This window comes from Spea bombifrons, chromosome 2 (genome assembly GCF_027358695.1).
Source record: "Spea bombifrons isolate aSpeBom1 chromosome 2, aSpeBom1.2.pri, whole genome shotgun sequence".
Taxonomy (NCBI): Eukaryota; Metazoa; Chordata; class Amphibia; order Anura; family Pelobatidae; genus Spea; species Spea bombifrons.
Genome location: NC_071088.1, coordinates 44,690,423 through 44,712,196, shown reverse-complemented (window position 1 = coordinate 44,712,196; position 21,774 = coordinate 44,690,423). Strand labels below are relative to the sequence as shown.

The following is a 21,774-nucleotide window of genomic DNA, read 5'->3' as shown; positions in this document are numbered from 1 at the left end:
GAACTTATTTACCAAAAGTTGGGGAATTATTTTATTCAAGAATAATGATTTAATATAAAATAGTATATGACATTTACAAACATATATAAAATATCAAAAAAAAAGGAAATGAGGATTATTACAATTAGATGTGAGTTTAGCTAAAATTCTCCAATGTAGACATCAAACATGGATTGCCGATTGGAGGATATGAAATGCTTAAGAGAAGTAGCAAAAGAGACCTAACCTTTAGCAATAATCCCAAATGTTAGTATACAGGCAAGGGTTAGCTAACCACGAAAGTAGTCATCTCAATGGCTCACCGCTGTCATCCATTGCTGCTCCGTGCTCTGATTCTGTATTTACTTGTGAATGGACAGGCTCATTTAAATACCCTCCTACAGTAATCTGCTTATTAGTTAATAAACTTGGGGTGACGTGGCTTGTTCCTATCATTGGGGCGCACCGCTCTGGACATGTCATGACATCAGGGCTTTTATCTTTTTTATTTTATTGGGGCTAATATCACAAAATGCTAATATACCCTGCCAATGACCCTGTTTACTTTAAAACATTAAACTAGAGAGACTGCTCTTTTATCATGGGCCAAGAAGTTAACTTGACTCTGGTATGGCATAATTTAACTCCTTTTCCACTTTGCTTTGAAAAGGTGAATGAGGTTCCTTATCTTACTGAATCAATTTAAATTTAGCCACAAACTATTTTTGTAAAAGTAAACTCTAAATGTAAAACTGAATATTATCTGCACTTTCAGAAATTACCTCTTTTTTGTGCAGAAAACTTAGTTGTAGAGGTGGACTGGACTGTAAGTGTTTCATTGGTACCATGTGAAGATGTAGACCCTTGTGATCTTACAGGAGAACGCTGTGATACAGTTACAGCCTGCTCTGACAGCATCTGCCCAACAGGGCCAGAAACACAAGAGGGCATAGAAGGGACTGAAGGAACTTTGACAGGCCCTTGGACAAAATCACTGAATTCTTCATCAGCACCAAGAAGAGTAGCATGTGAGGATACAGATACAGAAGAATGGGGTGATGAGGGAAAATCTGCAAAATGGAAAATGAGCAGTAATGATGAGACAAAATGAACAGGAGGATAATGAAAAGAAATAATGTTCTGAATATGGTCTACCTATAGATGTTATTGACAAAAACTAATGATAACAAACATGTCGAACATTACTCCTCAAACACACTAGGATGATACAAAGCACTGGTGTTCAAGGATTGCGTATGTTTGTATATGCTATATTATTGCTATGAGGTTTTTTTACCTTTGTGTAAGGGTTAAGATGCGTTGATAATTTGTTACTATATACTTTACTATTACACCACTTACATGTTAACATATGGGTTCTTTTATCATTCTATCAATGTAAGAAAGATACACCAATATTGTGAATTAGTTTTACTAATGTCATAGTATACTGTATGGGGCCCAAAAGTGTTCCTACTCCACTATATAAACATGCATTTATTTACCTGTTTTCTTTGTATGCAATACCGGAGTTGGGTGCATTTTGGCATCTCTGGAAAAACCATCTAAATTTCCTTTGATTGCTTCCAATGCATCATCTCTACTTTTTTCACAAGTCTAAAAAGAAACAAATATAGCATATTCAGTCATTAAATATTATTAGGAGGATGATGAACATGTATTCCATCATCAGTATGACCAACTAACATCATTCTTGGACATTGGGTAATAAAAGGTTAATCATAACTTTCACTCTTTGTACAGAAAAAAAATGGCCCTCAGCACGCCATGAGTAGCTGGTTGTAATTGACTCACTGATCAGTATGAGCCAGTATCAGTAGCCAAATGCTGAAAATGAGAGATTACCATAGGACTATTTATGACAATAATGAATATGCAGTGCATGATTTACCTTTGGCTTAACACTGCTTAACAGCCTTAATTTCTGTTTCTGTTCTTCAAACTGCCGCCGCTTTCTTTCTTCCTCTAACATTTTTTGTTGCTGTTCAAACCTTTTCCTTAAGACAAAGAAACAAAGTAAAAATGTGTAGCAGCACCCTTGAGTCTGTTTTGGATTAGAAAGTCACTGGTCCTTTTGTTACAGTAACAACTAACAGCATTTACAGGTCACAACATCTTAAATTAATCTAAAGAATTTTTTTTGTTTTTCATTTCCTTTTATTTGCCAACCTGCCCTCCAGTTATGCACATCTGCCCCCAAAAATGCCTTATACCCCCTATATGCCACTCTGCCTCCCTGATATGCTTTTTAACCCCTATATATGCCAGAGTGGTTAAAAGGCATATCATGGGGCAGAGTGGCATCTAGGGGGTTAAAAGGCATATCATGGGGCACTCTGCCTCTAGAAAAGCCTTATGCCCCCCATATAACCCCCCCCCCCAAAATTACCAGTGCTTCTGACTCCCTGGTGTCTAGTGGGGCAACGGGTGGGCTAATTCTAGCAGGGCTAATCAGCTGACCACCAGGCGGTCATGTGACGCCAGTGCTCCATCACAGAAACCATGGCAGAAGTGCCAGCAGCGGGGGTTGTCTGCGTCCATCACGCAGACGTTAGCCAAAGAGGAGAATACCCCGCAGCACTGCAGGGAATTCTCCTCTCTGGCAGCCGGGGAAGGCCTGCACGATGCGCGTAGACAACCTCCGTAGCTGCCGGCACTTTCACCGGCGCTCGGTAATAGAACCCCCAGGTGGAAGTGCCAGCAGCAGTGGAGGTTACCAGACAGGATCTTAATCTTGTAGTCAGAACTATATTTGAGTCTGATTAGAAGACGACCTTGATTATAAGATGAGGGGTATTTTTCAGACGATAAAAACCTTGTCTTATAATCAAGCAAATACGGTATCTCTCTCTCTCTATTGCTGTGGCTAAGTTTACAAGTGAGGCAATGAGACATAACCACTTTTTCTACCAAACAAACATGGGCAGCATCATTCTACAAAAGGGCACAACAGTGTAGCTGCTCCGACTGGAAGCATCAATGCACAAGAGTTAAAGAACACAGTAGTTACAATAATATGGGTCCTTCACAATGACAATGCAACTTGCTGTAGACTGCATTTCAACAAAAGCAATGTCATGATGGGTACCGCAGCCCACAATGGCTGCCCTGACAGCACTCAAACTGTATCATGAAACAATCATATAAAGTCCTAAGAATTTATGTTGCAGTGTTTCTTGTGCAGCAATATTATACCCCTGCCAAGAGATTCTGCACCGTTTATACGCGTCTTCGTGTCCTTACACTGGGGTAGTCGTATGCTGCCTTAAGAACCTTGAAAGGAGGTGCATTTTAATGGCAAAATACATTATTAGAGTAAATTTTACATTCAAAGTAAATTTACGACCAACTTTCACTTACTGTTGCTCTTCTACAAACTGCTTCTGCATGTCAGGGATAAACTGTTGAGTAGGAGTTCGCATTCCCAGAAAGGCAGGCTGCCCCATGAAAGGCATTCCGGTTGCTTGCATTGGTCCCATTGGCATTCCACCCTGACACAAATATATAAATCACATCTTTTTTAAAAAAAAAACAAAAAACTATGATGCTTGTTCACCCTGCATCAGGTACAATTTATATATTTAAATTAGGCTTTTAGACTGCTACTTGTAAAAAATGGTGAACCTACCTGAATTAGGGCTGGCTGGGGAACCTGAGAGCCAAAACCTACTCCCATCATATTTTGCATGCCTGGTTGCATCATTGGTACAATAGGAAACCCATGAGGTTGCTGTTGCACAGGCATCATACCTAATTAAACAGCAGTAAATAGATAAGGATATTAGAAAGATGAGGTAATCAGAATTCCATTGGGTAAAAAAAATATAAACACTGGTAATTATGACCTGAAATCTCCCTTTTTAAACCCATCCCCAGGCAGCGCTCACATAGAAGGCATAGAAATGATATCAATACTCTAAATGGGATTAAAAGCTCAGTCAGGTAACGGAATGTGATTCTGCCATCTCCGGTGTGGAAATTATATGAAATCCTGCTAAGGAATAATATAACACGGGTTTTATGAAGCACACATCATCTCAGACTAAGAGGTGAGCAAAGATATAAACTAGGGTCTTTCAGCAGATTTATTTGAATTTGCCAAAACATTCAATACAGTGCCTCATAAATGTCTCTGGACAAATCAAAATCACTTTCGCCTGTGCTGCAAGGTGGCTTAAAGATAGAGTTCAAAGATATGTGATTAGAGGAAAATTCACAAAATTGGTAAGAGGCGCTCATGAGGGTTCTGTCCTAGAGCCACTGTTTACTAATGATTCTAACTGGAGCCGAGCAATTTTTTTACATTTTTTGGAACTAAAGATGGTGACATCAGTGGGAATTTTTTTTTTTTTTTTTTTTTTTATATTTTACTGGGCTCCCTTGACTTGCATGGTTAAATGCAATATCTGTATTCAATCTGAAAAGGGAGCCAGAGTTCTCAAGATGGTCTGGAGAAACCCTCTTGGAAACTTTGGCAACTCCTTTATTTTTTGCGGTGGGTGTTCGGTGTCGCTGAAATGCCTCTATGCCGTTGAAGTTTAGGAGACGATCGTTGAAACAATCTTTTTAAACGGGAGTCCGCTGCCATACAGTCTATGGTGGACATTCACGCACAAACATCCAGTTAGTGACAATTGACGTGCCAGGAATGTCATGGTGTAAAAAGGGATCTACTTTCGCTTTCTGCACCCAAATGGTGTTGCTGTAATGCCTTGATGTTGAGGCATTCAGCAACACAGAGATTGACATCAGGGACCATGGCTGGCTCCTACCCGTGGCGTCATTTGCCCGGAGTGTCAATTGTTATCAAGGGGGTTAAACAAAAAGGACTTGGGAATAATTATTGACTATAAACTTAGCAACAGTGTTCAACATCATGCAGCTGCTGCAAGGGGCAGTAAGATATTGGCACGTATAAGAGAGGCATTGACTCATGGAAGGAAAATACAATTGTGCTTCTATATAAGTCTATTATAATTATTATGAGTGATATTTCACTTAAAGCAGCGAAAACGGTTCTGTATTGTAAGAACAAAGATGTGGAATTCACTACCTACAGACGTGCTTGAAAATTCGATGGATTACTTTAATTATGGGATACACGATTAAATATAGCTTGTTGATGAAAAGAGAAACAGCAATGTTGAGCAACAGCAATGTTTAACTTGATGGACCTCCGTCTTTTTTCAACCTGAATTACTATGTTATACCTTCTAATACAGATCTCCCCTTTACATATTGTGAAAAAACTTTATCCAAGCGTAAACTAGGAAAAGAAATTTCCAGGAAAGGCATCATGGGTAGCATTTACTAGAGACAGAATATACACATAAGGGGGGGAGACACAACTTTTCAATAGAAGTCACTGTAAAAAGGAAGATCCAGTTTTTAGCTTAACGAGTTCAATCTAAAACAACTGCCCGTTTGTGGGTGGCAGAAAGCACCACAAGTAGCTTCTCCAGAAGTTGCCCACCCTGTCCCATTCCCACCCTGAACTAGTGAATAACAATTAGAGACTCAAAAATTTTAAAAACAGTAATTTTACTCACCGTAAATTCTCTTTTCCCAAGTATAGTGGCAGTACCGTTGGGCTTGCTCTCTTCCCCGGGACAAACACTAAAAAAGATAGAAGGGGTTAAGCTCCACCCCCCCCTTACCCTATAACTGCACGTACCAGCGACCAGCATTCAGTTAATAACAAGAGGACCAAAGGATGGAAAACATTATCTTATAACGAAATTAGGGAGGGAAACCTGTACTGCCACTATACTTGGGAAAAGAGAATTTACGGTGAGTAAAATTACTGTTTTTCCCGGCGTATAGTGGCAGTACCGTTGGGATATAGCAAGATCCCCCCCAAAAAGGGAGGGAGTTAAATCTCAACAGCGTGCAGGACTTGACGTCCAAACTCAGCTGCCAAAGCAGAGGAAATGTCCAGTCTGTAATGTTTAATGACAGTGTTCCATGAGGATCACGCTGCTGCTTTACAAATCTCCTCCGGAGAGACTGAAGACCTGGAGGCCCAAGAGACAGAGAAGGATCGTGTGGAGTGAGCCTTAATCGGAGGAGGAATAGTCGCACCACAGGAGTCATATGCCAGCCGGATGGCATGGGAGCCATCTGGCCAGGGTAGATTTAGATACAGCTTGAACTGAAGATCTTTCATGGAACTAAAGGAACAGATGGTCAGCTGAACAAAAGGAAGCGGTCTCTCTTAACATCTAGACAGTGCCAGTCACTTTCTTCTGGTGTCATAGGGTTTGGAGAAAATGTTGGCTGGACTATAGGTTGGCCAATATTAGCTTGAGATAAGACTTTAGGCAGGAATGACGGCCTAGGATACATAACTACTTCGCCTTGATGAAAGATGAGAAAAACGTCGTGCCGATGTGATAGCTACTAAAAATGCTGTCTTCAGGGAGAGGAATTTAAGTGAAACCTCTTGGAGAGGCTCAAACGGAGTCGAGCACAGAGCCTTGAGCAGAACGGTAAGATCTCACGGTGGAAAAAAACGATGTAACAGGAGGTCTCTTAATCGTGATGGCCTTAAAAAATCTCCGAATTAAACGATCCGACGCCAGATAGAGTAGCAGAAAATGACTAAGAGCAGACATCTGCCCTTTTAAATGTAGCAACCTTGAGGCCCGCTTTAAATCCCACGTGTAAAACACGCAGAATGACCGGAATGGGTGGAGGAGAAGACTGCAGGCCTTGAGACTGACACCATTCAAGAAATTTCCTCCAGGTTCTTAGATAAAATCTTGATGTAGATAGACTTACTGACCCCAAGAGGAGAGTAGTCATAACTGGGTCTATACCTTGATATTTCATGATCAGCCTTGCAGCAACCAAGCCGTCAATCTGAACATTTGAAGGATGTGGAGTGGAATTCCCTTAGTCTCCAAAACGTCTGCGGACAACGGAAGTTCCCCATATGTTACCGAAAGCTGGCGAAGGTGGGAAAACCAGCTCCTGTTTGGCCAGAACAGGATAACTGCCAGTACTCTTGCCTTGTCCATCTTGACTTTGAGCAAGACTCGAGGAATCAGACACCGGAGGAAAGATGTATGCCAGGTTGAATCGCCACTTGATCTCCAGACCATCAAAAAAAGGAGGGAAAAGCATTCTGTATAGAGAGACAAAAAGAGGGACTTTCCGATTCAGTCTTGTCGCCATGAGATCCACTTCCGACAGGTCTACTATTGCCACCAACCCTTGAAAAATAGTCGGATGAAGGGACCATTCTGCTTGAGAACATCTGTTTCTGCCAGTACATTGTTCTGACTTCTGATGTGAACCGCCGAGATAGCTTCTAGATTTTCATGTGCCCACAGCATGATTTTGGTGCATAAACTTTGGAGACTGGTTACTCTCCTTGTCTGTCAATTAGTGTTGTGGCGTTGTCGGATTGAATCTTCACTGGGTTGCTCAATATCCATGGTTTGAAGAATACTCGAGCCTTCAAGACGGCATTTAGTTACCTAAAGTTTGTCGATTGACGCGCTTCCTGCACTGACCACTTCCCTTGTGCTGTGTGAAATTGGAAATGAGCTTCCCAACCAGTCTTGGATGCGTCCATGGTAACTATCAGCCACTGCGTGGGCTGGAAGGACAGGCCGCTTGTCAAATTTCTTTTGACCTTCCACCACTCTAGTCGAAGTATGTCCTGAGATATCAGAATGTTCTTGTCTAGGTCCTCGTCGGTCCTGGACCAGTGCGACAGAACATGCCATAGCAGAGGCCTCATTCTTGCCTGTGCCCAGGCTATCGCCGGCATGGTGGAAGTCATAAATCCCAAAATGCTCATTACCCTTCTGATAGAGCAGAGAGGATACGCTTGTAGCTCGGTGACACTTAGCCGAATGCGTATGGCCTTGACTATTGGAAGATAGAGGTGTAAAGATCTTGCGTTTACCTCAAACACCAGAAACTTGATCTCTGTGGTTGAGTTTAAATGTGAATTGGCCACATTCAGAAGCCAGCCGTGTTCTATGAGAAGAGTGATCATCACTTGAAGTTCTGTAAAAGTTGTGCAGCGGATGAAGCTTTCATCAGCCAGTCATCTAGATATGGAACCACAGCTATTCCTCTCAATCTCAGTTCTGCAGCCAACGGAGTGAGAATCCTGGAGCAATTGATAGGCCTAAGGGTAGCGCCTTGAAGTAAAAATGATGGAAACCTTTGCTTGTCTTCCCTGCAAATTTCAAAAATCTCCTTGAGTCTACTGCTATCGGCACCTGCAGGTAAGTGTCCTGTAGGTCTAGGGAAGCCACATAATCTCCTCTCTGAATCATTAGAGTAACCGAAGAGATGGTTTCCACGCGGAAGTGTTGATATGGAATATATTGGTTGACGGACTTCAGATCCAGTACAGGATGAAGAGTGCCCCGGCTATGGGACCAAGAACAAGCGAGAGTAAACTCCCTGAAATAGCTGTATCTTTGGAACGTTTCTATAACTCCCTACTTGAGGAGTTTAGATGCTGCCATAATAAGCGCTGCATACTTATTCAACGCTGGGTAAGAGGATACTAGGAAGCAATTGCGTGGAGACCTTCAAGCTTTTATGGTGTAGCCTTCTGATATAATCTGACGGATCCATGGGTTACTGGTATCTTTATTTTTCTGAAAGGAAGATCTATCCTACGGCGTGGAATATCTCTGCCTTGTAGGCTTGACATCAAGAATTCATTACAAAGCTTCAAATATTCCAAAAGTTGTGAAAAGATCCTTATCTGCATCCTCCAGAACGTGGTCTTCCAATTTCTGGAGCCATAGGCCTTGAGCTCTCGCTACTGCTGCTCCAGCTGATGCTGCTTTGCTTTGATGCCTTGGAAGATTCTTCTATTAGCGGTCTCTTCTCCTATGTCCATAGTAACTTTTAGGCCGGAAACCTCTCCGATTGGCAACGTAGTTTTCTTAGACAACTGAGCAATCTGGACATCAACCTTAGGAAGCTCTTCCCACATGATGTCATCTTAAAGCTTGAAAATATGTTTAAAAGTGTCTAGAAACAAAACGCACATTACTTGGATGTTTCCACTCACGCTGTGCAAATTCCATTAGGTGAGGCTTGTCGTGCACCATTGGTTTGGCAGCCTCCTTAAATGCTTGAAATGTTTAAGACAAATTATCCTGGAACCAGGATAGAAAAGACAGCATATCCTTCTGTTTCTCTTTTGCCCGGATATCTGCCAAACACTGCTGGCACATATTCCTCCTGTAGCCGTCTGGGAGAGGAGTTACATTCAAGGCAATCCAACTGTTTAGACATGAAGCCTTTTAGGGAGGAGCCGAAGGCATTTTATCCTTCTCTGGAGATGAAGGTTAACATATTTTTTGGTGTATCAATAAAAAGATCACTAAAAACCGTGTGGGGGTTCAGACAACACGGAAACCTGTCCTGACACACACTCTTGTGGTCAGACAGGTTTGCACAGCATAAATAGGCAGCCAACTTTTGAATTTGGCGCCAAAATCGGATGATCCGAGCCGCGCATATCTGTAGCACGGTTCACAAGGGGGTTAGTGGCTGCGCTCTCATGGATGTATATGAGATATATAAAAAAAAAAAAAAAAGAAAAACACAATAGTGCAATATGTCTCAAGGCTTGTTTTTGTTTGAAATGAAGGCCACAAAGGGCTACTCACATTTGGTGGGGCTTCTTCAGTTAGCCCCAAAGTATACGCTTGGGCGATATAATCCTCGCCTTAAAGATTTCTTTGGCAGCTTTCTTTAGCCTCAGCCTTTGAAGCAGTCTGTAGTGTCCACAGTTCCTTTTTGGTGAGCAATTATAGAATTGCTCACTCCTCAGCGCTTAAGTGGTAAAATCCCCACACAAGGTGTTGTGTCTTATAAATTTAAAAAAAAAAAAAAAAAAAAAAAAAAAAAAGGGGTCCAGGAGCAAGATAAAATAGTTTTTAAAAAAAACTTTTAATTTAAACTTATGGTAATAAAAACCAATAAAAACCAACAAAGGATTAATATAAAATACACAAACGCGTTTCGCCTAGCACAGGCTTCCTCAGAGTGTATAGACTCTGGTTCTGCTGCTACATCATCTACAACAACTGTTTTAAAAAGGACTTTTTTTTTTTTTTTCTTCTCTTTTGTTGTTGCTTTTAGCGCTTTTATCCTACCCCTTTTAAGTTTACTCATATCTGTAGCACGGCCGGATCATCAGTGGAACGCATAGCCACCCGGACGTGCGTTCCACTGTACTGCGCATGCTCCTCCCCTGCTTGAAACAAATCACCGCTACAGATTCACTCTGTAACGCGGTGCTGCAAAGATCAGCCGAGCTCCCACCCGGGGAGCGAACGGACTTGCAGGAACCCCCTTTCGCCGGACACAACCCGTGTGCCGGCCGATCCGGATCCAAGCTGCCGAAGCAGAAGAATGGGGCAGAATCCCCTGTGCTCGTCCCTGCGGGACAAAAAAAGAACTGAATGCTGGTCGCTGGTACGTGCAGTTATAGGGTAAGGGGGGTGGTGGAGCTTAACCCCTTCTATCTTTTTTAGTGTTTGTCCCGGGGAAGAGAGCAAGCCCAACGGTACCTCCACTATACGCCGGGAAAATATGGAATAATTCATGCTCAGTTCTAATTTGGATATTCTGCAGATTATTGTCTTGTAATATCTTCCCAAGCAGCCATGTGCTTTCAAAAACAGAAACAGCTCTAGGACTTGTGTTGTTAAAATATTTCCCCCTAATAAAATGTTTCCATTCCCATACAGTTTGCTGTCTAATGTTTGCCAACCTAAGCAAAATATGGTAAGCATTGCTATAACACAACACATACATACCTTGGGATGGTCCAATCCCTGCAGTTACTGGAAACATAAAGCTGAAAGAAGTAAAAGAATTATAAGTCTGTTATAAGAGTGAACATGCTTGAACATCATTGCTATACTATATGGTCAAAAGCATTGCCACACCTGGCCATTACACCAACATGGTCCTTTATGACATGAGATATAAAGACATTAATTTGTAGTTGGTCCCCTCTTTGCCGCTATAACAGCTTCCACTCATGCCGGAAGGCTTTCCACCACATTTTGGAGCGTTTCTGTGGGAATTTTCATCTATTCATCTGGTAGACCATGTGTGAGGTCAGGCACTGGCTCGCAATCTTCATTCCAGTTCATCCAAAAGGTGATCAAGAGGGTTGTGGTTAGGGTCAGCCAGTTTCTTCCACACTAAGCTCATCCAAACCATGTCTTTATTAGCCGTTCCCACATAGTTGGAAGCATAGCATAGACACCATCTTTTGGGCCTAGGTACCATTTTGTGATGATTTGAAGCCCCAGCCAATTCAAGTTACCTTCACAAAAGTATATGTTACTGAACAGTAGACAACCGAGGGTAAATTTGACAACTTCCATGTAACTATTTCATATTAATATTGTTTACAGTGTCAAACTAATTTATGTTAAGCAGTATGCCTCAAATTAATTTAGCTGCCCCTCCTATTAAATAAGGCTCACAAAAAAAAAACATTTTTAATTCTAATGAATACCATCAGAAGAGCTCTGTATAGCAGGCAGGAGAATTCTATGGGAAGCCCTGTGACGACTGACACCTCCGTCATTGGGGGGGCCCACCATACAACGTACTTCCTAGGTGCTGCTCCACCTAGGAGGCTCTTAAAAATTAAATAACCCATCTGTCATTTTCTCCACAATGCTCCCTGTCTCTTAAAAACTATATTTAAAAGGTTATTGAAATCCTACAGTTGCCTAGAAAGAGTCCTGTCATTCATCACAGCAGTCTTACCACCAGCAACCATGCCCACCTGCCCTTTTGCGCGCATGCATGTGAAACAGCAAAGCCTTACAGATCTCAACACACTGTAATGGCCAGTAAAGACCTTTAATATGCATTATTCTTTGTTGACATTGGACGCAACACCGTCTCGTTAGAGAATATAAGTTACTGTTATTTGTTTTCCACAGAATTAAGCCCATTTGTAAAACTGTGATAATTGTATTATTGTAATGCTTTTTTGCTTATTTAAAAAAATATTTACTACTACTTCAGGTTAAAAATCAAGTACAAATATGAAACAATGAGCATGCACTAAAAGTTTTATTTAACAACAATCTTCCGCAGTTGATGATAAGAGTTCGTGTGACAGTAAGCACAGCTATCAGTCAACTTATATCGATGTTAATATGGCGGACGTTTCTCCTCCTTTCAGCCAGACTCTGGGGGTTATGTCGGAAGACCAGCATGATTGTCGCCAGCGGCTGCTTCTCAACGCCAGCGGCTGCTTCTCCTCAACACCAAAGGGCAAACCGATCACACATAGTCGTCGCTGTCGAGGCTGTCATCATCGTCGACGCTGTCATCATCGTCGACGCTGTCGAGGCTGTCATCATCGTCGACGCTGTCATCATGGTCGACGCTGTCATCATGGTCGACGCTGTCATCATGGTCGACGCTGTCATCATGGTCGACGCTGTCGACGCTGTCATCATGGTCGACGCTGTCGACGCTGTCATCATGGTCGACGCTGTCATCATCGCCGACGCTGTCATCATCGTCGTCAACGCCATCTTCGACGTCATTCGTTCTTCTTTTACGTCTGCGTTTTCGAATTAGGTAGAAAAATCCCCAAAATGCACCACCTACAATGACGGCAGCACTACCCCCGACGCCAAAAATGATAAAATTGTGCGACTCCAAAATGGCCTTCACTTTCTCCGACAGGTTGCCCTTGGTTAACTTCTGCTTTTGTGCGGCCATTGCTTCCAGCTCACTTTCACGCATCAGAGATTTGCCGTAGTTCAGATTAACCAGGCTAGGAGGGATCACCTTGACGGCATAGTAAACCCGCTTGATTAATTTAAAGTCCAATGCGTGTTGCACATCGCAACGGTATGAGCCGGCGTCGCTCTCCTTGATGGCTGGAAAGGTGATGTTAAAGTACCTGATTCTGAGTGGGCGAAATAGGTCATCTTGGGTTGTTCCACTCAACACTGTCCTCTTTAGAGAATATCATAAGTTACTGTTATTTTGTTTTCCACAGAATTAAGCCCATTTTTAAAACTGTGATAATTGTATTATTTTAATGCTTGTTTGCTTATTTAAAAAAATATTTACTACTACTTCAGGTTAAAAATCAAGTACAAATATGAAACAATGAGCATGCACTAAAAGTTTTATTTAACAACAATCTTCCGCAGTTGATGATAAGAGTTCGTGTGACAGTAAGCACAGCTATCAGTCAACTTATATCGATGTTAAGATTGCGGACGTTTCTCCTCCTTTCAGCCAGACTCTGGGGGTTATGTTGGAAGACCAGCATGATTGTCGCCAGCGGCTGCTTCTCAACGCCGGCGGCTGCTTCTCCTCAACACCAAACGGCAAACCGATCACAAATAGTCGACGTTGTCATCATGGTCGACGCTGTCGAGGCTGTCATCATGGTCGACGCTGTCGAGGCTGTCATCATGGTCGACGCTGTCGAGGCTGTCATCATGGTCGACGCTGTCGACGCTGTCATCATGGTCGACGCTGTCGACGCTGTCATCATGGTCGACGCTGTCGACGCTGTCATCATGGTCGACGCTGTCGACGCTGTCATCATGGTCGACGCTGTCGAGGCTGTCATCATCGTCGACGCTGTCGAGGCTGTCATCATGGTCGACGCTGTCGAGGCTGTCATCATGGTCGACGCTGTCGACGCTGTCATCATGGTCGACGCTGTCGACGCTGTCATCATGGTCGACGCTGTCGACGCTGTCATCATGGTCGACGCTGTCGACGCTGTCATCATGGTCGACGCTGTCGACGCTGTCATCATGGTCGACGCTGTCATCATGGTCGACGCTGTCGACGCTGTCATCATGGTCGACGCTGTCATCATGGTCGACGCTGTCATCATGGTCGACGCTGTCATCATGGTCGCCGCTGTCATCATCGTCGTCGACGCCATCTTCGACGTCATTCGTTCTTCTTTTACGTCTGCGTTTTCGAATTAGGTAGAAAAATCCCCAAAATGCACCACCTACAATGACGGCAGCACTACCCCCGACGCCAAAAATGATAAAATTGTGCGACTCCAAAATGGCCTTCACTTTCTCCGACAGGTTGCCCTTGGTTAACTTCTGCTTTTGTGCGGCCATTGCTTCCAGCTCACTTTCACGCATCAGAGATTTGCCGTAGTTCAGATTAACCAGGCTAGGAGGGATCACCTTGACGGCATAGTAAACCCGCTTGATTAATTTAAAGTCCAATGCGTGTTGCACATCGCAACGGTATGAGCCGGCGTCGCTCTCCTTGATGGCTGGAAAGGTGATGTTAAAGTACCTGATTCTGAGTGGGCGAAATAGGTCATCTTGGGTTGTTACCTGACCTTTGGTGTTGTACCAGTAGTAATTCAACCCCTGATTTGATTGCCCTTCAGCAGGCACAATCAGACAGTTCATAGTAAAAGGCTGTCCCACGGTCAGAGTATAACTCGTCATGCCGCAAATCCAACTCACTACACAGGATACGCTGACGGTTTCACAGTCCTCCCTCTTCCCTGATGGTCCCACAATGCAACGCTTTTCTTTCTTGTTACCAAGTCCACAAGAAGTGCTGCACGGGGAAGATTCTACAACCATCTTGACAGATACACCTTTAAGCCGGTCGGGGACGGTCACAGCTTTCAGGTTTTGTAAGTCAATATCATATGTTTCTTTTGCCATTGCTAAATAACAAAAAAGTAGTCCAAATAGATACATTTTGTTTGCGAGCCGTTAAGCCAGGGTTTGCAATCTCCCTTCTGCTTCACGACCTTGCATTAAATGTATACTACTGTTAGCAGGATGCTGCCTTTACAGCATCTCCACTCTATGACATCACAGTGAGAGAATCATCACAAAGGAACCAAGACTAAAAATTTAAAGGGGAAGCTGCACATAGAAATCAACTGCAAATAAACAATGAAGGCGACCGGTATTCATTTCTGGATTCTCACCTCGAATGGAGATTCTCTCTAGATGTGTCCATTACTTCACATTTTATAAGCACTTTTTAACATTTTAGTAAGCAATTAGTGTACTTTATTCATGTGTTTTTTAGTCAATCTGCCTTTTCCTTCACTACTTCCACAAGTACTGCCAGCGAGGTGTAATACCTCGAATAATGTTATTTTTATGTGATCCAGCTTTCACGCTAAAGAATATGGCAGATGTGCTAATATTTATTTACTTAACATATAGAGACTCAAATTAATGTTGTTATTTAAAAAACCCAAGCCCCTCCAACCAACTCAGATTCGAGCAAAGATTTATTATTTCCTGAAACTTTAACAGTGTGAATAATCTGCAAATGAGAACAAATCCCTTTAACAGCCCAAAGAAAATATGAAATCTCACTGATTTACCTACAAAATTCTATGTTCCAAAATATCTTTCTCAAAGTCTCCTCACACATCCAACTATGCATTATGCAGTAAGTTCAGTCCTTCTGGCTAGGAAAAGCTGGCAGTGTTGGCACTTCCTAATAGTTAATTAATAGTTATTAATAGTTAATAAGTGGAAGAGTTTAAACTACAACTTTAATGCTTCCAAGCTAATAAAATTTGTTTTTGGGACAAGCTGTCAAGTGCAAGTCATATCATATTTACCGAATTGTACATATAGTGTTCCATATTTCTACTTTTGGATCAAGAGTAGGAAGGTTAGGTAGAAGGGTTGAACTGGAACCAATTTATGTTTGAGCAGTATTTAGCTGCCCCTCCTATTAAATAAGTCTAACAAAAAAAAAACACGGTAATGGCCAGTAAAGGGAAGAGAGCCTTATTTGTTGAGTTGTTTTGGGAGATGGGAGTGATGTGTGGAAAAGTACCTTTAATATGCATTATTCTTTGTTGACATTCCACTCAACACTGTCCTCTTTAGAGAATATCATAAGTTACTGTTATTTTGTTTTCCACAGAATTAAGCCCATTTTTAAAACTGTGATAATTGTATTATTTTAATGCTTGTTTGCTTATTTAAAAAAAATATTTACTACTACTTCAGGTTAAAAATCAAGTACAAATATGAAACAATGAGCATGCACTAAAAGTTTTATTTAACAACAATCTTCCGCAGTTGATGATAAGAGTTCGTGTGACAGTAAGCACAGCTATCAGTCAACTTATATCGATGTTAAGATTGCGGACGTTTCTCCTCCTTTCAGCCAGACTCTGGGGGTTATGTTGGAAGACCAGCATGATTGTCGCCAGCGGCTGCTTCTCAACGCCGGCGGCTGCTTCTCCTCAACACCAAACGGCAAACCGATCACAAATAGTCGACGTTGTCATCATGGTCGACACTGTCGAGGCTGTCATCATCGTCGACGCTGTCGAGGCTGTCATCATGGTCGACGCTGTCGAGGCTATCATCATGGTCGACGCTGTCGAGGCTGTCATCATGGTCGACGCTGTCGACGCTGTCATCATGGTCGACGCTGTCGACGCTGTCATCATGGTCGACGCTGTCATCATGGTCGCCGCTGTCGACGCTGTCATCATGGTCGACGCTGTCGACGCTGTCGACGCTGTCATCATGGTCGACGCTGTCGACGCTGTCATCATGGTCGCCGCTGTCGACGCTGTCATCATGGTCGACGCTGTCGACGCTGTCATCATGGTCGACGCTGTCGACGCTGTCATCATGGTCGACGCTGTCATCATGGTCGCCGCTGTCGACGCTGTCATCATGGTCGACGCTGTCGACGCTGTCATCATGGTCGCCGCTGTCGACGCTGTCGACGCTGTCATCATGGTCGCCGCTGTCATCATGGTCGCCGCTGTCAACGCTGTCATCATGGTCGCCGCTGTCGACGCTGTCATCATGGTCGCCGCTGTCATCATCGTCGTCGACGCCATCTTCGACGTCATTCGTTCTTCTTTTACGTCTGCGTTTTCGAATTAGGTAGAAAAATCCCCAAAATGCACCACCTACAATGACGGCAGCACTACCCCCGACGCCAAAAATGATAAAATTGTGCGACTCCAAAATGGCCTTCACTTTCTCCGACAGGTTGCCCTTGGTTAACTTCTGCTTTTGTGCGGCCATTGCTTCCAGCTCACTTTCACGCATCAGAGATTTGCCGTAGTTCAGATTAACCAGGCTAGGAGGGATCACCTTGACGGCATAGTAAACCCGCTTGATTAATTTAAAGTCCAATGCGTGTTGCACATCGCAACGGTATGAGCCGGCGTCGCTCTCCTTGATGGCTGGAAAGGTGATGTTAAAGTACCTGATTCTGAGTGGGCGAAATAGGTCATCTTGGGTTGTTACCTGACCTTTGGTGTTGTACCAGTAGTAATTCAACCCCTGATTTGATTGCCCTTCAGCAGGCACAATCAGACAGTTCATAGTAAAAGGCTGTCCCACGGTCAGAGTATAACTCGTCATGCCGCAAATCCAACTCACTACACAGGATACGCTGACGGTTTCACAGTCCTCCCTCTTCCCTGATGGTCCCACAATGCAACGCTTTTCTTTCTTGTTACCAAGTCCACAAGAAGTGCTGCACGGGGAAGATTCTACAACCATCTTGACAGATACACCTTTAAGCCGGTCGGGGACGGTCACAGCTTTCAGGTTTTGTAAGTCAATATCATATGTTTCTTTTGCCATTGCTAAATAACAAAAAAGTAGTCCAAATAGATACATTTTGTTTGCGAGCCGTTAAGCCAGGGTTTGCAATCTCCCTTCTGCTTCACGACCTTGCATTAAATGTATACTACTGTTAGCAGGATGCTGCCTTTACAGCATCTCCACTCTATGACATCACAGTGAGAGAATCATCACAAAGGAACCAAGACTAAAAATTTAAAGGGGAAGCTGCACATAGAAATCAACTGCAAATAAACAATGAAGGCGACCGGTATTCATTTCTGGATTCTCACCTCGAATGGAGATTCTCTCTAGATGTGTCCATTACTTCACATTTTATAAGCACTTTTTAACATTTTAGTAAGCAATTAGTGTACTTTATTCATGTGTTTTTTAGTCAATCTGCCTTTTCCTTCACTACTTCCACAAGTACTGCCAGCGAGGTGTAATACCTCGAATAATGTTATTTTTATGTGATCCAGCTTTCACGCTAAAGAATATGGCAGATGTGCTAATATTTATTTACTTAACATATAGAGACTCAAATTAATGTTGTTATTTAAAAAACCCAAGCCCCTCCAACCAACTCAGATTCGAGCAAAGATTTATTATTTCCTGAAACTTTAACAGTGTGAATAATCTGCAAATGAGAACAAATCCCTTTAACAGCCCAAAGAAAATATGAAATCTCACTGATTTACCTACAAAATTCTATGTTCCAAAATATCTTTCTCAAAGTCTCCTCACACATCCAACTATGCATTATGCAGTAAGTTCAGTCCTTCTGGCTAGGAAAAGCTGGCAGTGTTGGCACTTCCTAATAGTTAATTAATAGTTATTAATAGTTAATAAGTGGAAGAGTTTAAACTACAACTTTAATGCTTCCAAGCTAATAAAATTTGTTTTTGGGACAAGCTGTCAAGTGCAAGTCATATCATATTTACCGAATTGTACATATAGTGTTCCATATTTCTACTTTTGGATCAAGAGTAGGAAGGTTAGGTAGAAGGGTTGAACTGGAACCAATTTATGTTTGAGCAGTATTTAGCTGCCCCTCCTATTAAATAAGTCTAACAAAAAAAAAACACGGTAATGGCCAGTAAAGGGAAGAGAGCCTTATTTGTTGAGTTGTTTTGGGAGATGGGAGTGATGTGTGGAAAAGTACCTTTAATATGCATTATTCTTTGTTGACATTCCACTCAACACTGTCCTCTTTAGAGAATATCATAAGTTACTGTTATTTTGTTTTCCACAGAATTAAGCCCATTTTTAAAACTGTGATAATTGTATTATTTTAATGCTTGTTTGCTTATTTAAAAAAAATATTTACTACTACTTCAGGTTAAAAATCAAGTACAAATATGAAACAATGAGCATGCACTAAAAGTTTTATTTAACAACAATCTTCCGCAGTTGATGATAAGAGTTCGTGTGACAGTAAGCACAGCTATCAGTCAACTTATATCGATGTTAAGATTGCGGACGTTTCTCCTCCTTTCAGCCAGACTCTGGGGGTTATGTTGGAAGACCAGCATGATTGTCGCCAGCGGCTGCTTCTCAACGCCGGCGGCTGCTTCTCCTCAACACCAAACGGCAAACCGATCACAAATAGTCGACGTTGTCATCATGGTCGACACTGTCGAGGCTGTCATCATCGTCGACGCTGTCGAGGCTGTCATCATGGTCGACGCTGTCGAGGCTATCATCATGGTCGACGCTGTCGAGGCTGTCATCATGGTCGACGCTGTCGACGCTGTCATCATGGTCGACGCTGTCGACGCTGTCATCATGGTCGACGCTGTCGACGCTGTCATCATGGTCGACGCTGTCATCATGGTCGCCGCTGTCGACGCTGTCATCATGGTCGACGCTGTCGACGCTGTCGACGCTGTCATCATGGTCGCCGCTGTCGACGCTGTCATCATGGTCGACGCTGTCGACGCTGTCATCATGGTCGACGCTGTCGACGCTGTCATCATGGTCGACGCTGTCGACGCTGTCATCATGGTCGACGCTGTCATCATGGTCGCCGCTGTCGACGCTGTCATCATGGTCGACGCTGTCGACGCTGTCGACGCTGTCATCATGGTCGCCGCTGTCATCATGGTCGCCGCTGTCGACGCTGTCATCATGGTCGACGCTGTCGACGCTGTCATCATGGTCGCCGCTGTCATCATCGTCGTCGACGCCATCTTCGACGTCATTCGTTCTTCTTTTACGTCTGCGTTTTCGAATTAGGTAGAAAAATCCCCAAAATGCACCACCTACAATGACGGCAGCACTACCCCCGACGCCAAAAATGATAAAATTGTGCGACTCCAAAATGGCCTTCACTTTCTCCGACAGGTTGCCCTTGGTTAACTTCTGCTTTTGTGCGGCCATTGCTTCCAGCTCACTTTCACGCATCAGAGATTTGCCGTAGTTCAGATTAACCAGGCTAGGAGGGATCACCTTGACGGCATAGTAAACCCGCTTGATTAATTTAAAGTCCAATGCGTGTTGCACATCGCAACGGTATGAGCCGGCGTCGCTCTCCTTGATGGCTGGAAAGGTGATGTTAAAGTACCTGATTCTGAGTGGGCGAAATAGGTCATCTTGGGTTGTTACCTGACCTTTGGTGTTGTACCAGTAGTAATTCAACCCCTGATTTGATTGCCCTTCAGCAGGCACAATCAGACAGTTCATAGTAAAAGGCTGTCCCACGGTCAGAGTATAACTCGTCATGCCGCAAATCCAACTCACTACACAGGATACGCTGACGGTTTCACAGTCCTCCCTCTTCCCTGATGGTCCCACAATGCAACGCTTTTCTTTCTTGTTACCAAGTCCACAAGAAGTGCTGCACGGGGAAGATTCTACAACCATCTTGACAGATACACCTTTAAGCCGGTCGGGGACGGTCACAGCTTTCAGGTTTTGTAAGTCAATATCATATGTTTCTTTTGCCATTGCTAAATAACAAAAAAGTAGTCCAAATAGATACATTTTGTTTGCGAGCCGTTAAGCCAGGGTTTGCAATCTCCCTTCTGCTTCACGACCTTGCATTAAATGTATACTACTGTTAGCAGGATGCTGCCTTTACAGCATCTCCACTCTATGACATCACAGTGAGAGAATCATCACAAAGGAACCAAGACTAAAAATTTAAAGGGGAAGCTGCACATAGAAATCAACTGCAAATAAACAATGAAGGCGACCGGTATTCATTTCTGGATTCTCACCTCGAATGGAGATTCTCTCTAGATGTGTCCATTACTTCACATTTTATAAGCACTTTTTAACATTTTAGTAAGCAATTAGTGTACTTTATTCATGTGTTTTTTAGTCAATCTGCCTTTTCCTTCACTACTTCCACAAGTACTGCCAGCGAGGTGTAATACCTCGAATAAAAACCTCATTTTTATATGAGGCCATTTGTTACTAAATTAAATAAAATTGAAATTTAACACCAAAAGCTTAACAAGTTTGCCTAATAAGCAGTTTTTTATTACACAAAACAAAATACAATCCTAGAGCAAAACTACATTTCTACATATAGTTTGTATGATGAGAGCACATGCTACTTACATGCTTTTCAGAATAAAATGAAGAGCCCAGAAAACAGTTCATGGAATGCACACATGTAGACTGCTGTAAATGCAACAACTTTCTACATGATCTACTTGGGAGCATTCGTTTTACTCTGTAACACCCTGTACTATATAATTAATGAGTGCCATATAGTATTACCGGCGCCCAGCCTCAGTGACACAATATTCCATTACATCCACATTCCAACGCATCGAGCAGCATTCCATGCTTCAGCAACGTATCCTCTCTTACATAAAACCCTCATAACAAGCTTTGCAAACCTCCAAAAAACTAGTAAAAATAAATCGATAACAATGTTTATGTATTTACCGCCTCATATAATGTAATCTATCTTTACATTCAGCATCAAAACACTGTTAAAGTTAAAGCAGGTAAAACATACACCGCGACCTACATCAAAGTAACAAATGCCTTAAAGACTCTCACCTGCCGCCTCCGCCGCTACCACCGGCTCCAGCTCCTGGCCGAAGCGCCATCTTCACAAGTATTATTCAATACAAAGCTGTCAAACTACTACCGGGGAACGGATGCTGTTAAAACTGCACTTCCGGTTTCTCCATTGACCCGTCTCGGGTGGTTG

The 21,774-nt window shown here is 42.8% G+C and overlaps 1 protein-coding gene across 4 annotated transcripts in view; it reads right to left on the bottom strand.

The window, feature by feature from the left end:
* The window catches only part of SYNRG (synergin gamma), a 54,633-nt gene extending 32,859 nt beyond the window's left edge, over window positions 1–21,774 (bottom strand). For 2 of the 4 annotated variants that reach the window (XM_053457685.1, XM_053457686.1), the window contains exons 1-6: window positions 21,621–21,763; window positions 10,806–10,846; window positions 3,629–3,750; window positions 3,361–3,491; window positions 1,892–1,997; window positions 1,485–1,596 (exon numbers count right to left, since the gene is read on the bottom strand). In XM_053457685.1, the coding sequence (XP_053313660.1) occupies window positions 1,485–1,596; window positions 1,892–1,997; window positions 3,361–3,491; window positions 3,629–3,750; window positions 10,806–10,846; window positions 21,621–21,670 (562 nt within the window). In that variant the 5' untranslated portion in view covers window positions 21,671–21,763. Of the gene's footprint in view, window positions 1–761; window positions 1,050–1,484; window positions 1,597–1,891; window positions 1,998–3,360; window positions 3,492–3,628; window positions 3,751–10,805; window positions 10,847–21,620 lie in introns of all 4 variants that reach the window. The other 2 variants (XM_053457683.1, XM_053457684.1) reach the window with 2 other exon arrangements.